Here is a 17075-nt window from a genome sequence, read left to right as displayed (position 1 = left end):
TCTCATTATAAGAAATGCCTCACATAGAAATCCCAGCAAATCCTGTTCCTGAGACCTTCAGTTCTGACTGACAGAATTGAGCAGGTTTCCAGCTTGCTCAGGAATACTCGAGCAAGGATTTTTCCTTTGATCAAGAGTCATAACGGCTGCAGTTGATATAAAGTACCCTTTATTTCACTAATCCAAATAAACTAATTTATTACATTGTGCAAGAATAAACACATTTTGATGCCATATTTGAAATTCTTCTATATGTGGCGCTTTCCAGCGATGTTAAAACGTTGCCACTACAAAGTGCGTATTTACGACGACGTCACTGCGCACGATTTAAAGCAGAGGTATTCATGCGCATTGTGAATGCAGCAGTAAAACGTTGCGCCCTCTGCCGAAACCCGGGATCGAACCAGGGACCTTTAGATCTTCAGTCTAACGCTCTCCCAACTGAGCTATTTCGGCTTGCTGCCCGTCAAATGACCGTACTAATAGATCCATATTGACCACACTGCATGCCAAAGTCAACCGCTGTTTTAGCACTACATTTTAGCCAGAGTTCCACTTAGTTTATACGAACAATATCTGCGTACACACAGCAATGAAAGATATTTTTAAAGAAAAAAAAAACAACTAAACGACCCTTCAAAAAGACTCTGTCGCTTCCGGTGCAGGCCTTCGTGACGCCATCACGCTCGTATGAATGAAGCGTCATCCCTCCTTACGTTGAGCGGCGCGGTGCGACGGCCTTTCTACTTTTGTTCCCCCCAAAATTGAACTCTCTTCTCCCGGTAATCGTCGTCTGAACCTCAGCAGACATGGCGAGAAGGCCCCTGCTCGGCGCTTTCTTGCTGCTCATGGCCGCCGCACAGTGCTCGGCCACTTTGGTGAACGACGAAGTCAGGAGGACCGTGGACCTGAGCACTCACTTGGCCAAGATGACCGCAGACATTACGCTGTCTAACCATGCTCGCTACAACGTTCAAAGCTTCATCTTAACCGTGGATCCTGAGCTTTTCCCACACTTGGCATACATTGGAGCCTCGGTGAGTTGAAAATGCGCGAATGTAACATGTAACGCGTGCAATGGGCTCTTGCTATGCGGCTAGCTTGCATGCTTCTTTATGCAGGAGGCATGCGACTGTTGCTGTCCTCTTATGTTTCAACCAAGATGTCGTAGTCAAACGTGTGTGCGTTCATATTATGCCTTAGAATTGTGTCATATTGTCTTTTCTTCATGCATCCAACAACAGCTTAAGCTAAAGTGTGCTAATGTGAGTGGCCCGGCTGGTTTAAAAGACGATTATGGCGAACAACGTCGTTTATGGCTAACCTTAGGTCTATTATTTAGGTGGTCAGGCTGTTTTGAACAACAGCTTTTTTTGATGGAGCTCTAGTTTTTGATTGCTAAATGTTCATTTGCTGAATATTAACTTCCTTTACGGTGCACGTTTGCGAGTGAATGACACGTATACGCTGGGCATTGTACTTCCGGCTACGACAGCGCCACGGACCCGCCCACTTTAACGGGTGCCTCTTAAAAACATGCAAAAAAATGGACAAATGTTGCATAGATTTTCAATTAACCAACCAGAGTTTTAATCCTTTATTTAGCTGACATTTGATGGATATTTCTAAACTCTGACCCGTCTTTTTGATTTATGCTAAATCTCATGCTCGCTGTATGGCCTCGCTGTATGACCGCCACAAAATAAAAGGTAAAACTAGTCGAATAACGTGATTTCCCTTTTTGGGAAAAATGATGCCACACCCTACCCGAAACATTCACAACATCGGTCGAAAGTATGTCTTTTAGAAATGTCATAAATAATATAAATTAATCAGAAATAAAATATGGTGGGGTTTGAAGTCACTAGACACATGATTAATTTGCAATATGTATTTACAGGTGCAAGGTGATGAAGAGGATGATGGCCAACTGGAGATCCAGAAAACAAAAATTAACGGCTTAACGTAAAGGACCATTCTCACCCCTTTGTAGCAGAAGCCTTTATGCATACATTTATACAACATTTATACAACTTTATTTATATAGCACATCCACAACAGCTAGAGTTGTAACAAACAAACTTATGACGTAATATAAATTATCAATAATAAAATACATAAACACACAAAATCTTTCGCATCCTGTTGATGAACTTAGTGTAAAGTCATCCGTGTATCCTTCTTTTACAGCGGGGACTTTTTTAAAGTAACTCTTCCGTCCAGCTTGATAGTGGGAGATAAGGTGAAATTAAAGGTGGAAATGACATTCAGCCACGTCCTCCAGCCCTTCCCGTCTGACATCACCCAGGCTGAGCGCCAGCTGGTAGTTTTCCAAGGCAACCACTACTTCTATTCACCATACCCCACTCTAAGTCAGACAACACGTGTTCGCCTGGCGTCCAAAACGGTGGAGAGCTACACCAAACTGGGCAATCCCAGCAAGACGGATGAGATCATCGAATACGGCCCATACGTTGACATGCCCCAATTTAGCCAGGTACGGCTTATCCCACACGGTGACGTTTCGTGCTAGAGACTGGTGCCAACTTCTAACCGTGCATTTCCTCTTGTCTAGGATGCAATGAAGATCCACTTTGAGAACAATTCACCCTTCCTCACAATCAGTAGCATTACTCGCATCATTGAAGTGTCTCACTGGGGCAATATCGCCGTGGAGGAGACCATCGATGTACGGCACACTGGAGCCGTCCTGAAGGGCCCATTTTCACGCTACGATTACCAGCGCCAGTCAGACAGTGGCATCTCGTCCGTCAAGTCCTTCAAGGTATATGCGCTTAATTACATGGTTCTGTTTGTGATATGACAATAAGCTCCCCTTCTCCAGACTATACTTCCTGCTTCTGCGCAAGACGTCTACTACAGGGATGAGATTGGGAACATCTCCACTTCCCACCTGCAGATTCTGGATGACTCCGTGGAGGTGGAGATCAGGCCCCGCTTCCCTTTGTTTGGGGGCTGGAAGACCCACTACATTATTGGCTATAACCTGCCCAGCTATGAGTATCTCTACACTCTGGGTGAGTGAATTGGAAACGCATCCGACTGACGTGGACAGCACTAACTCATTCGCTGCCATTGACGGCAAAAGACGTCAAAGATTTATTTATTAGTGAATTACTTAGAAGTTTTCCAATGAATCAGATGGGCCCTTTTTTGTTGGACGACAGCGTCTTGAAAGGAGGACAAAGGACAATGGTCATTTGGTTATTACTTTGGTGTAAACTCCCCTTTATTTGTGGTTTGGCATTCAAAAGTGTGCCTTTTCGCAAATCATTTTTATTTTATCCTTTTATTTGTTAATCACTCATGTGTTACAGCCAAAGCACAGTCTAAGGAACTATGTTAAAGTCAGCTGCGGCATTTCATTTTGACAAATAGTGCTTTGCTACCATCTTGTTTTTTTTGAGGGTGCATCAATTACTGTTTTTGCTGTTTGCAAACTGTCAATTTATGCTTTAGTGCTTTTATCATTTAAATAAATAATGCCTTTATTAGTCCCACAATGGGGAAATTCGAGATTCGAACCCAGGCCTCCTGGGGAGACTGGGTCCTGAACGCGGCGCCTTAGACCACTCGGCCATCCTGGCAGCCACGAGATTCGAACCCAGGCCTCCTGGGGAGACTGGGTCCGGAACGCGGCGCCTTAGACCACTCGGCCATCCTGGCAGCCACTGATGTATGTCAAAAGCTTTCTTAATCGATGATTGCTTCCAACATACTGCATCTTTCAGGGGACCAGTACGCACTGAAGATGAGACTGGTTGACCACGTCTATGACGACCAAGTTATTGACTTTATGACTGTGAAAATCATCCTGCCCGAGGGAGCTAAGTGAGTGCAATGTTAGAATTGAATTATTGCAATGTTTTTTTTTTTTTAATATCCATACTCATTTGTTTTATCTTACTGCCTGCTTCCTTTAGAAACATCCAGATGGATACGCCGTATACAATTAATCGCTTGCCAGACGAACTGCACTACACGTACCTTGACACCTTCGGCCGCCCTGTGCTGGTCGTCAACAAGAGCAACCTGGTGGAGCAGCACATTCAAGATGTTGTGGTAAGGCTGCTCCGTGCATGGACCTTTCTTTAACCAGCTGGTGTCTGATGGTGTGGAGGAGGAACTTCATCGAAAGATGGGTGTTTTGAGTCGCCCCGTCTCTGTGTAGACACTTTCAAATTCAACGTGTCAATTTCCTCTATTCAACCAAGCAGATTCGTATTGGTGTCTGTGATTTTGTCATGTATTTTTTTTTTTTTAAATCAGTGAGGAGGCCGCCACTGATTCAGGGTGTACTCATGTTAATAGTGTGCATGATTTATTACTCGCAGGTTCACTACAACTTCAATAAGATCCTGATGCTGCAGGAGCCTCTCTTGGTCGTTGCAGCCTTCTACATTCTCTTCTTCACCGTCATCATCTATGTTCGGATGGACTTTGCCATAACAAAGGTATTGCTTTTTTTTTTTTTTTAAATCTTTTATTCGTTCAATTTGTACCTGCTTAGCTATTTTAATAAGTGCAGAATCATGTGTTGTTTGTGTTTTTCCTTCAGGACCCAGCGGCTGAAGTACGCATGAAGGTGGCTTCCATCACCGAGCAGGTGCTAACCCTGGTCAACAAGCGTCTGGGCCTGTACCGACACATGGACGAGGTGGTCAACCGCTACAAGCAATCTCGTGATACGGGTGCGCTCAACGGAGGCCGTAAGAGCCTCGAGGCGGACCACCGCGCGCTGACCAACGAGATCAGCTCGCTGCAGGCTCGCCTCAAGGCCGAAGGCTCCGACTTGGCCGACAAGGTGGGCGCTGATTGTGTGTTTGCTGGGACGGAGTTTAAAAAAAAAGAGAGAGAGAGAGAAAGAGGACGTTGGGTGACTGTCATCTCCTCACCAGGTTGCCGAAGTGCAGAAGTTGGACGGCCAGGTGAAGGAGCTGGTGTGCCGTGCCAGCCAGGAGGCGGAGCGACTGGTTGCCGGCAAGGTGAAGAAGGAGGCGTACATCGAGAACGACAAGGCGATGTCCAGCAAGAGACAAGAGCTCATCGGCCGTATCGACTGTCTGCTGGATGCACTCTAAACAAAAAGTCAACACTCGCCCCACAGCCAACCATTTGTACGTACGGCAACCCCAATGAATGTGACAAACAAGCTTTTCACTTCATGTACAGCCAGTAATGTCGTCATGTGGGTTTATTCAAACATTTCGCGCCTGGGGATAAACTAGATCACAGGTTGTTGTGCTCAGACTTTACATGTCCTCTTTGTTTAAAGTTCGACTTTTGGTTTTACCGGTCGTTTCATGTTTTGCTAAATGAATTAACAAGCGCAAGTGTTCTGTCTTTGCTCACAGACAAATTCTACATTGATATTTTCTCAAGGCGTGATTGGTTACTTTGCCGGTTTTATCTGATTTCATTTACTGTAGTCATTTTTCTACTTTCCCCTGATAATGTTAAAGCTCTGATTTCATTTTATCTTTTTATTTTTTTCCATGTTTGTCACTTTTTTTTTCAGTCTGTAATTTAGTCGGCTTTTCTACATTGTCGGTTTTGTAAGAGGTGTTGTTTGTGTTTAGGGAAGACAGACTTGGTTGTGTGAGAAAAGACATGGGGATGGAAAATGTATAGCTGTCAAATTTGAAATAAAAATTGAAGAAACAACCGCTAAAGTTTGTTGCAGTTTAATGAGCGGGACACTTAATTTTTTTTAACAGTATATATTGACTTTCACCACAATTTAAAAAAAATCATTAAAGGGACAGTGTACAATGTGTCGATTTTCCAAAGTTTTAATTTAGCCCCCCCAACTAATTTCAATAATATGCAAAAATAAAACGTTCTTTCAATGTACTTTTTTTTCTTTATATCCAGTCTAATAATCAATCGCTCATTATATTACATGGCCCCATCGTCATCACCTATCTGTTATGCAGAAGGAGAATGCTGGATATATGACAATAGCTTATGGAACAAAAGCAATGCAATTGGAGGAGTACTAGAAGTCGTTTTTGACATTTTGCTTGCACCTACTAAAAAAAAAAATATTCGAAAGAATTCGATCTTAAGTCGTTGCATTCTATAAATTCACCACTAGATGTGTATCACAAGCACCATAACCATTAACATGCGTGTTTTATTTATTTATTTGGGAATGTGGGATAGAGCAGACTTCCTCGGAGAAAAGCCACACAAGCATGAGGTGAATATACAAACTGAGATTAAAGAGTTGAATTTCTGAACCTCTTTGAGGTAGATGTGCAAAGTCAACCAGCTACTTACCAAAGGAAATAATGGCCACATGGGGGCGATGTTGCGTCACAAACGTCGTTTGTATCCGCTGAACAGAACGTGTTGCACTTCATATCGACATACAATCATCAAGGCGTTATATAACCTCCTTTAAGAATAGTAAATAGGATGTGTAAAAGCATACTAGACAAGAACAGGGGGGATTTCCAGCGCATTGTTGTCGTAGTGGAGCAGAAGTACAGCACCTATCAAGCCCATGGAGGTCAGTCTGAGGTCACAGCTTTCCCTCTGAGGTCATCATGGGTCCTGGCAGGTCATTTCCTGCTCCATAATAACAGTCCCCCTTCCCCTCACAATACTAATGTTAACATTGTATGCACATACAATAATCATTCTGAAAGTATACGGCAGGGGAAAGCAAAGACAATGTCCGTTCGCGCCGATGCTCGGTGCAGCCGAAAGGCCACACAATGGCAGTTTTGTTTGCGCCCCAGTGGAGTTTTGCAGCAGTGGGAGACGGGGCACAGTCGTTCTCACAGCGGGAGGGCCGCCTGAACGCACGCGCACCGGCGACTGAGAAAGTCCGACAGACTACTGAGCTCACGTCTGCTTGCTGCAATGCGCTGATGCTATCAGGCCGCTCTGACTTAACTGCTGGCCTCACAACTTATGAGGGGGTTGCCAGCGGTGATTAAAGGGAAATTTAGAAGCCGTTTGACTAGACTAATCATTAGGATCGCGATGAGAAATGATCCGTGTCACTGAAAATACAGATTTGAATAATAGAGGAACAAAATTTATCAGCGGCCTTCAGTATCACTGTTACAGAAATAAAAGCATCCATCAAAGACAAGCCACAAAACGTGTAAAAATGAGCCCGAGTGCCAAATTTGCCCAAGATTGGTATTCCTGTTTAAAAGTAAAGGACGTCCAACAACATTCATTTAATCTTTTTCAACTTGAAATTGTTCACTTGATTACTTTTCAGAACTTAAAGTCACTCTTAATTATCATGAAACATATAAACATTTCATCTTAGGACGCAAGTTAGAAATGCGGTTTCTCCCCGCACTCAAATTTGTACTGCTTCTCTGTCAAAAAAAAGTGTTGTTAGTGAAGATAATAATTTAAAAATAATTTCTATATTTAACCTGTCCAACTCGAAAAAAAAAACTAAAATTGGAATATACACGCCCTCAAAAAAAAAAAAAAACTTGGTGCAGCACCTTTGGCTTTACAGCACTCAGACGTTGTGGGGAGTGGTCTATCAGTGCGCCACATCTTGAAGTTTAGAATAACACAAGTGATGTTTTTCATCACAAAGATGTGACGAATAGTATTAAAGCAGTCAAAATTGAACCAACTATTAAAGGCTGTTTTTTTCATCAATTTCAGTAAAAATGTTGCTCGGATTCATTTGATAATAATAATAATGCACAAGAAAGATGTTTGTTCGGGAAATGTAAGAATTTTCTCAAATTCACACTTTTTAAGTCTGTGATTAAATGTGAATGTTGCTTAACATTATTGACTGCACGTGGGGAACATAAAAATAGTTATGCAACTTACGCTGTCAGATTTTAAAAGCAGGACAGAGTGACCTAAATTCCACACCGTTCATAAAAAATTGTAAAAATCTTAAATGGGAAACTTTTTTTTTGACCACACCTTTTATAAAAAATTGTAAAAATCTTAAATGGGAAACTTTTTTTTTCCACCATACCTTTTATAAAAATCTTAAATGGGATACTTTTTTTTGGACCACACCTTTTATAAAAATTAAAAAAAACTTAAAGGGGAAACTTTTTTTATTATTTTAACAAGAATAAATTGTATACGCCCCACTTGTCTAAACACGCCATTCTGGTTAGTATCTCGGGGGATTGCCGTTTTGGCTAAAACCCCGACTGACATTAACGTTAAAACTGCCTTCGTGGCACATCATGTGACCACTGTATTTTTTGGCTTTAAATATCTAACAGGTAAATTCTAATTTCATTGAAGTCAGCTAACTTTTACTGAGTGCGTTCCATTTCTTTCTGTCTTTGTCTGATTTTTACTCAATCTTGGCACAGATGCTGAGTCAGAAGTCGAGACTTTGATAAGTAGATATGAAGAGGGCGCACTTTAAATCCGTGAAACTCTTGAGAAGCAACGCTTGCAGCATTACTGCAGCCTCGAGGCTTGTGTCACCTGCCAGTAGCGACGGTGAGGCCCTCGCTTCTTCGCTGAGCCTCATCTTGACGATTGGAGGCCTTTCAGCCTGTTTTTCACTTCCAGCCATGTCCTCTGGTCCAGGATGTGATTACTGGTCACAGAAGAAGTGCGGTTTATCTGTTGGCGTCAGTCGAGCAAAATTCTGTTTAAACCGGAATTCATGTGCAGCGCTGTATCCTGATGTGGCGTACGCGTGTTTGAGGTGGATGAGTGGCTTAGTGCAAGGTGTGGGACGACTTGGCTCATGTGGTTGAGCTGTAAGGTACCCACATATGCATGAAGCTGATTATTATCTTCCTTTCCTGAAGAGGAGTAATGATGCAGAGTGTGCTCTTTCTTTATCTGCCAGAAATAATGAATATGCAACCATAAAGGCAACGACGGAGTCAAACTATGTTTGCGGCGAAAAAAAGGGTAATCCACAAGGTTTTGGCCGTGGTGACGTGGTGGTGATTGATTACACGAGGGAGGGGGGGGGGCTCACCTGCAGCTACTTCCTTCTTAATCTTTCTCGCTTTGAGAAAATGCCCACGTACACACCGAGATGCACAAAGAAAGCGAGCGGCAGAAGTCACCAGTCAGGGAACAATATCCTGCTCAGAAGACCCTTGGCGGTGCACTCTCATAAATCACCGAGACAGAGCCACCACCCTCACTGTCACCGTTTTATTATGTGCACACACGCTAGCGATGACATGCACTCATTCAATCCTTCTCGCCCCGGCATAAAAGGATGTCAACAAAAAGGGGAAATGTGAACGTGAACCTAAAACCTTCCCCCTCCAGCACACCTAGGCTGTGTTGAGTCCGCCTGGCTCCACTTAAAACGAAGCCCCTTTCCTCACAACAGCGCTTCTGTGAGCCGCCATTCCTCAGTGACAGGCCGGCGGGCTGAGAAGTGAGCAACGGATGAAAAAAGCCCTGCCCCTCCGGTAGCGGCCTCCGTCGCAGGTGGCAGGTGTGATCCGCCCGCGTGCGGACGCGTGCTGGCGAGCGCGGTCGGGGGAGGACAATGAGCGTGTCTGTGGCCCTCGTTGCAGCTGCCGGCAGCGGGACTGACAGACGCGAGGAAAGGAGCGCGGGGATGGCCAGGATTGAGCCTTGGGGTGCGGAGAGACGCATTCTTGTCTGGCGTGGAGCGGAGGCGAGCGAGACAAGCATCAAAAGCCCGCTGCCATCTTGCTCCCAAATGCGGATGTTTACACACGTTTACTCCGAGCGGGGCGTATCTGCGCGCACGCCGATGTCAACCTCCCTCTCGGTGTGGATTTGTATCGATGAGACAGTAATCCTCTTCCCTTGTCGCCGTTGTTTGCAACTGTCCGCAACTCCCACTAAGACCCACTGATCTCTGCCACATGGCGCTCCATCAAAGCAGCGATGGTCATGCCTCTCAGGGCAAGTTTGGCCGAAAAAACGAGGCTGCGCGGCTCATAGAAGTCCCTCGGTGCAGAGGATAAGCGGGAGATGAAGCCCTACTTTAGATGTTCTATCATCTTGGATCACATGACAGTCGCAGAGCTTGTCAGGCTGCTCTCAGAAGCACACACACACACACACACGTACAAACAGACACATTTCCTACTTTCTCTATCGGACCTGAGTATGGTGACAGGGGCACTTCCCATTAGCTGTGAGAGCGGCCCTCTCCTTCCCAGGGCAGCCAATTTCCCCTACTCCACAGCTGATAGGAAACTTTGATTGTCCACTAAGCTCACCCGAGACAAAGAGATTTTTTTCCTCTCGCAATTCACGTATCTCGCCATCACATCTGCGCTTCGGATCTCGCCTTCTCCTATAAATCCCTTCCTCTTGGTTTTTCTTGCATGAAGCAACATTCGCTCGTCTGCGTCTGCGGCGTGACGATCCGGGAGTCCATCAAACTGACACTAAGTGCATTGATGGGCCGGAAGTTTCATTTCATGTGGCCACATCTGCATCCTGTGGCTCAAACCTTCCTCGATGGGTGTTATTAAAAGTGCCGTGTGTGGAGAAGGGCTCAAAAGTTGCATGAAAACTTAGCGGTCGAGCTATGAAGGCACACAGCACGTCGATATAGCAATCGCAATAAAATGGAGACAGACCTGAAACGAACAGAGTCCAGATTTAACAAACAGAAAATAGTGTCCGGTTCTGTGCACCGGAATTTTCAGAGTTCTAAAATTTGTTCGGTTGACTGCCGCTGTGGCACAATCAACGACAGAGACTGAAAAACATCCTGTATTTCCGGGTTGTTCCGCTGATGCGGACTAAAGCTGCCCGACAGAAAAGCCAATATGGCGGCAATTTTGGCAGTAGCGACACTCCCACAAATGGACTAACAATTGTTCCCTTGTGGCCGTAGCTAGAGGGCAACCATCTAACGTTGACATTCTGATAACTTCTGTGGAGTTTTAATTTGGAACACTGTTAATAGTTTCATTTTCATGACATAAAGATTGAGACGTTGCTGGGTTATCAGTGCAGCACCTCTTTACGTGATTGAGTGTTAGCTTGCGTCATCTTACGTGAGCATCGGAAGCAACTTGAACGTTTTTGTGCTTATCTATTGAGTGCGATGGCGCAATAAGCCAACATGGGTACCTAGATAAAGAAGTTAAGATGAGAAACACCGTAGGATTCTAGAAAAAAAAAATTATAGCAAAGTATGAGAATGCCCAGCTTTCCTCGTCAACGTTTTCCATATCTTCAAGGAGGTAAAAGTGATGTTTACGCTTCATTTATCCATTTCATTAGTCATTTATATTTATTTCACATTGGTTCTTGTATGTTCAATTATATTTATTCTCTATGAAGTGTATTTTTGTTCGGATTTTTGGATGCCTGGGACGGATTATTTGGATTTATATTATTTCCTATGGGATGTCTCGCTTTAGTTCTCGGACGATCTGGTTTTAAGACTATTTCAAGAGGATTAAGTCACTGTACAAGGATTAGCAGCGAGACGGTGACTTTTTCAGATAATAAGGAAGTAGAGAATTTGAAAAAGTTTGCGTATAGAGGAAAAAAAATGGTCAGAAACTGTAAATATGTGGGGCAAAAAAAAAGAAAATGGTGGGTCAGAGGTCATTAAGAATGACTTAGAACAATGACTGTGCAGTTAATACTTTTTTTAGCAATAAATTGACCTTAGTGCACATTATTCCATCCATCCATCCATTGGAAGACGACCAGTTTAGTGCTAGCACGTTAAAAAGTTGTCAGGTTGAGCTATCGGGTGACCTAAAAAAGCAAAGGGGCCATCAGACTGCGAGCGAGGCGTCTAAACATGTGGCGAGCGCCAACAGGAAACATCTCGCCGCCCAAATGCTGACCCACCATGAGAGCACACTTCCTGTCAGAGCTCCTTTAACTTCCTGCGCAGCCACCGGGAATCCCAGCTGGAACATTCCAGCTGTGTAATAGTCTCACCCCCTTTCTGGGGCTCGCATCATTGTTACAAGGCCTAAATGGCTCAATCCTTCATGGACATCAATGCAGAAAGTGCACTGGAATCAATCTCACACATGGCTGCTCTTCGAGGGTGCTATTGCACCCACTCCACACCAGGGGTCGCTACATAACAGTCAATTTACTCGAGCAGGATGTTGGGGCCTTGAGATGCAGTTATCAGCGGACTGCTTTTCTCTCCTCCGTCAACTTTCAAGTACGCTGACGCGCGCTACACTTTTAGTCTAATTTCATCAAATGAAATGGCACATGCGATGTTTATGAATGCAGGTTCGCGCTGGGGCCATGCAGGGAGAAGGGGCCCAAAAAAAAAAAAAAGCAGGTTTGGTGACTTTGCGTCTGACCTTTTCGGAAAAGCTAATCCCGCGCTATAATAGACTCCAGGGCCGATATGGAAAACTGCTGCACCGTTATCTCGGTTGTCTAGGAGACCATCAGAGAACCACCGGAGCTGCTGGAGATGCCACGGTATTAAAAGGTGTGTGCGTGTGTGTGTGTGTTTGTGTGTGTGTGTTGGGTGCGCGCGTGTATATGAAGGGGAAAAATAGATGTGATTTAGTTTATTACATATTATAAACGCAGAGTGTTTGGTTCGCAGGGAACATGTTCTCCAATTTTAATAGTGTAGAGGGAAAAGGTCACATTTAAGTAAGGTGAAAGGGAGTGTCCTACACACAGCTCATTGAACGCCTGACATCAATTAAAGGATTTGGTATCTCTAAATTGAAGCAGACAGCGTGTGATGACACACTGGATGGAAAATGGATCAACTGACCAAAGTAAATATTTTCAAGGGCGATGGCTTTCATAAATAGTCGGCATCGGTGTGTGGTAATCATTAAAATGTAGCTCATAAATCTCATTTAAAAAAAAAAAAGGGTTTGTTGTGCCTTCAAACTAGAACGCGCAAAAAGGTGAACCGAAATTCAAAAACCGAGATGGGACTCATCAGAGAGATAGGCATCATATCACCGCGATGTATATTTAATATAGCTTGTATTGATATGTTAAGTGTGTGTGTACAGATGACCCGGCCAATAAACGCCAAATGCAGCTTATATTGGCTGCACAGCTCGCATCCGTGTAAATATTTCGCATTCTCTGCGCCTATCTGTCTCTATCGACCTACACGATCTCCCCCCGCACACAAATGATGCATTAGATGCATTCAATGTATTTGTTGTGCAAGTTTGAAAAGGCGGCGATAATCTGGGAGCGAGAGATAAGGAACACCAATTTATTCAGCGGCACTTTGGACCCCCGCTTCCAGCCTCGGTCGGTGCTGACACCCCCAGCAGTTTGCTGATAACGATTAGGCCATTTATTATCTTCACAGGGAACAAAGATTGCGTGGTGCCCATGAAATATTACCCGTGGTAATAATCAGAAGGAGGGGAAGAAGACGAAGAAGAAGAAGAAGAAGAGGAAGAAGAAGGGCCCTGGCATCTGACGCATTTAGTGCATATACATTTAGTCATCTCAGGAGCAAAAAGACGCGCACAGAAAATTCTTCTTCTCATTATTATTATTATTATTATTATTATCATTATTAGCCGAAATAGCGAAGAAATTATAGTAATTCTAATAACAGTAATTTCCTCATATGTGTCAAAATGTAGCAGTAATAGTAGTCTTGTATTTTTATAACTTTTAATGTAAAGTACATATTATTTTGTTAGATGAAATTGTGTAATTTTAGTTTGGAATATATATATATATATATATATATATCGTGCATTTCATCTTCAAAATGAGTATGTGTAGTTTAACTTGCACTGTAAAATTATAATTTAAAATAAATGCTCAAAGATTCTGCTATCCCCAGTTTTGTTCATGCCACACTTAACATTCTGAGCTCTCGGATCATTGCTCTGGTGAGTTTAAAGCCAGAAACAAAAGTATTTAATTCAATCGAAATCCGCATTTCTTTGTATTCCATTTTCTGTCTGAGCCTTTCAGGACTTTCTTTCTCCTCTGTTTTGTGAGCGCGTGCACTCTGGGGAGCAAGAGTCCGGGTTGAAGGGCTCGTGAGGATTGCAGGACTGCTGGCTCCTCTTTTTGCACCTGCCTTGCACCAGCGACGCGCACGAACGCAGGTCGCGTGCAGGAGATTTGAGGGGCTTTGCATGTTTTATAAAAGTTGGATGATGCTCTGGTTTATAAAGCACACATGCACACACAAGGAGAGAGGGACAACTGTCTTTCTTCTTTAACACAGCGTGGGGATCTTTGAACAAAAACGTCGATAAGTGTCTTATATTTGTAAAAGTAAATAAACAGGATTTTTTGCCATTTTCAATTAAGATTTAATAGTTGGTCAAGTCATAGTTAACGTTTTTGTATGAGGGGAAAAAAACGTTTGACATGCAATTTAATTCTGTTTATTTTGCATGGCGACAAGAATTTTGCCCCTTGAACGACCCTGGCTTCAAAACGTACTGTATAGTTCTGCGTGTCCCAACCTTTATTAAGTCAAGGGACATATTTTACTTTAAACGTTTCACGTCACACCACCAAAAAAAGAAGAAAAAAATGCTTTTACTGGCCCATCACTTCTGCAATTGTTCTGCCTGAGAGAATTTGTCGTGAGCAAACAACTTTGTCCGATCATTGTCTTATTACGAACGTGTAAAGAAAAGGAAAAACAATAAAATAAAAATAGAAAACAAAACAGAATCATATTCGTTTATCATTAAAAAATATAAAAGGAAAAAAGACACAATTTCACGCGCTCAAAAGTATAAACTTTTCGTTCTGATCGATAAAATGAAACATTTCCCACTGTACACCTGACGATCTCTCAAAGCACTCCACGAGTGTCACCAGAGAGTCAACTTCACGCAACACTCGCACAATCTCGCGAGATCCAGCACAAATATACAGATTGCAAAGTATTCATTCGCGACAACTTTTGTCGCCTTGCTGCGCTACAGTGTTTTACAACTGCATTGCATCGCGTTTAAAATTTAATATTGTTATTTTTAAGCTACCAACCTAAACCAAGCGTATTATTTAAAGCGATCAAACCCTTTTTTTTTTTTTTTTAGACATAATGTCTCCACATCTCGGATCGGTGGGTGTGTATCCCTTTAAATGACACTCGTTTGCTTGCCTTTTCAAATTATTTCAAGTGCCATCGTGAAAGACGCAAAGCTGTTAGGTGGAGAACGCGTGGAGGTTACCTTCAATTCGGTCAGCCCATCTTCTTCCCTTTTTTTTTTTTTTGCCTGACACCGGGAGCTTGAATCTTGCTACCTTGCATGCATGCCCTCTCGAATGAACGCGCAAGTTTGTGCTGCTATTCAGCGCGCCTGCAGAGGCAGCCTGCACATCACAGCAGCGCCAGACTGAGCACGCAACATCACACGCACGCACGCACACACACAGCCTTCCCTCTCCTGTCACACTTCACACTCGCCGCATGCATACGCAACGTAAACACGACGCCTTCGCGACCCAAACCTGCAATTACGCGATTTCTTCCAGTGCATCTTTTTTCGGGAGGAAAAAAAAAAGTTAAACGTCAATCAGCAGTTTGCGACGTTTTTTTTTTTCTTCTCAATTTTGATGGCATTTAAAGCAGAGAGGAGCCTGAAGCAGTGGGTGAGTGTCTTTCAGCCTGTCTGGGTACATTTCAGAATTTTACATTTTCAGTATAGTTATTATTTCTAGAGCATGTGGGTTTTAAATGTTTAGTACTTTTTTTTTACATTTTCATAACTCGAAGTTGCTTGAATATTTTCCGTTTGTGAATGGTTGCCTTTCCACTCATGGTTTCATGGTTCTATCTATCTATCAGTTTTATTATTAAAATACTATTTAATTCCGTAATGAAACGCAACTCACATATTAAATCTCTGTCGAGCATTTTCTGGGTTCCGTGTTTATTTATTTAATTTTTTTTTAAACAATTCAACTGAAATTGTTCTGAGAATGAGCAACCTACACACTATTGTATTTATATTATATTAATTTTGGCTCGTATATATTTTGTCGTATGCACATTTAATTTTCCTTAATAAAAAAAAAAATACAGTGTAGGCAAATTTTGCCACGGGCTTTGCTTTAAAAAAAAATAGCCATCCTGCGAGGAATGTGTATCACCACTCAGATATTAGTGACGACAATACGTCCAATTGTCACGCAGCGTATTGCGTAATGAGCGGGGAGGCCATCTTTCATGAGCAGAACATGTGAGGCTGCAGGGAGAATAACAGCATGTTGTCACTCTCCCTTTTCTTAGTGTCTGCAGGTTCGTAGAGTGCCACCGCATGACAGCTCCTCGAAAAGAAAGGAAAGAGTTAAAAATTGCAAGAGAGTTGCTCTCCAAAAGGAGCTCACGTCAAGTTCACTGGACTTAGAAGGTACACAAATTGTGGCATTTTGCGCCTAAAATTTGACACGATGAAACTACAATTTTAATGTGACCAATTTTTTTAATTAATTAAATATTTTCGAACTTCTGCTCCATACTTCCGCCCAATTATCAGAAATCTAGTGAAAACGACTTTGCAAGTCAATTTGTGATGGATGTGCAAGCCCAAAAAAATCAGCTTGTTGCACCTAGCAAAAAAAAAAAAAAAAAAGGTTTGACTGGATCTTTGCGTAGTAAAGGGCAACTGACGAAATTTGTCCTTGCACCACTCAGGCCTCATTCATGGCAGATAGATGCTCTAGTGACTGGGTGCCGGTGGTTCCAAAGCCCCCTGGGTGCCCCGGCTCCATCTAATTAGGCGTGAGTAAAGGGGACAATAATGCTTCAGCTGCTCTGTGTCATTCTCCTCTCTCGCTGCCTCTGCTTATCTTCACAAGCCCCGCATGGCTCTTCAGCACCCCCCCTCACTACCCCCCCCCCCATTTTTCCCCAAAGCTAAACACACACAAAGAGTGCACACTTTTGAACAGTCACACACCTCCACTCTGGATAATGATGGATGACCGTGCCCAACGGGAGCAAACAGGTAGATAAAGCCAATCCCATTTAATAATAATACCAGTGTGGATGGGGAATGATAATCTTGTTGTTCATTAGTGGCTGCAGTGATACAGTTGTTACACACACTTTCAAGTCTTTGCATAAGGGATAGTGCATGTCTAAACCTCTTCTTCCCTTTATATAGGATAGGATCACCATA

General features: G+C 43.1%; 1 protein-coding gene and 1 non-coding gene across 2 annotated transcripts; one reads left to right on the top strand and one right to left on the bottom strand.

Annotated features, from left to right (window-relative positions):
* Positions 1 to 383: 383 nt before the first annotated feature.
* On the bottom strand, positions 384 to 456 carry trnaf-gaa (transfer RNA phenylalanine (anticodon GAA)). Its single transcript has one exon. It is a non-coding gene; the product is annotated as a tRNA-Phe (tRNA).
* A 205-nt stretch (positions 457 to 661) lies between these two features.
* rpn1 (ribophorin I) lies at positions 662 to 5693 on the top strand. Its single transcript, XM_088309965.1, has 10 exons — positions 662 to 1037; positions 1901 to 1965; positions 2191 to 2497; positions 2576 to 2785; positions 2846 to 3038; positions 3753 to 3852; positions 3945 to 4083; positions 4356 to 4475; positions 4580 to 4825; positions 4920 to 5693. Exons 1-10 carry the CDS (start codon positions 810 to 812, stop codon positions 5100 to 5102), a joined length of 1791 nt encoding a protein of 596 aa, XP_088166091.1. The 5' UTR covers positions 662 to 809; the 3' UTR covers positions 5103 to 5693.
* The last annotated feature ends 11382 nt before the right edge of the window (positions 5694 to 17075 follow it).

Source organism: Idiotropiscis lumnitzeri, chromosome 11 (genome assembly GCF_059441095.1).
Source record: "Idiotropiscis lumnitzeri isolate Australia: NSW breed Sydney's pygmy pipehorse chromosome 11, RoL_Ilum_1.0, whole genome shotgun sequence".
In the NCBI taxonomy this organism is placed as follows: Eukaryota; Metazoa; Chordata; class Actinopteri; order Syngnathiformes; family Syngnathidae; genus Idiotropiscis; species Idiotropiscis lumnitzeri.
This window is presented reverse-complemented; position numbering and strand designations above follow the sequence as displayed.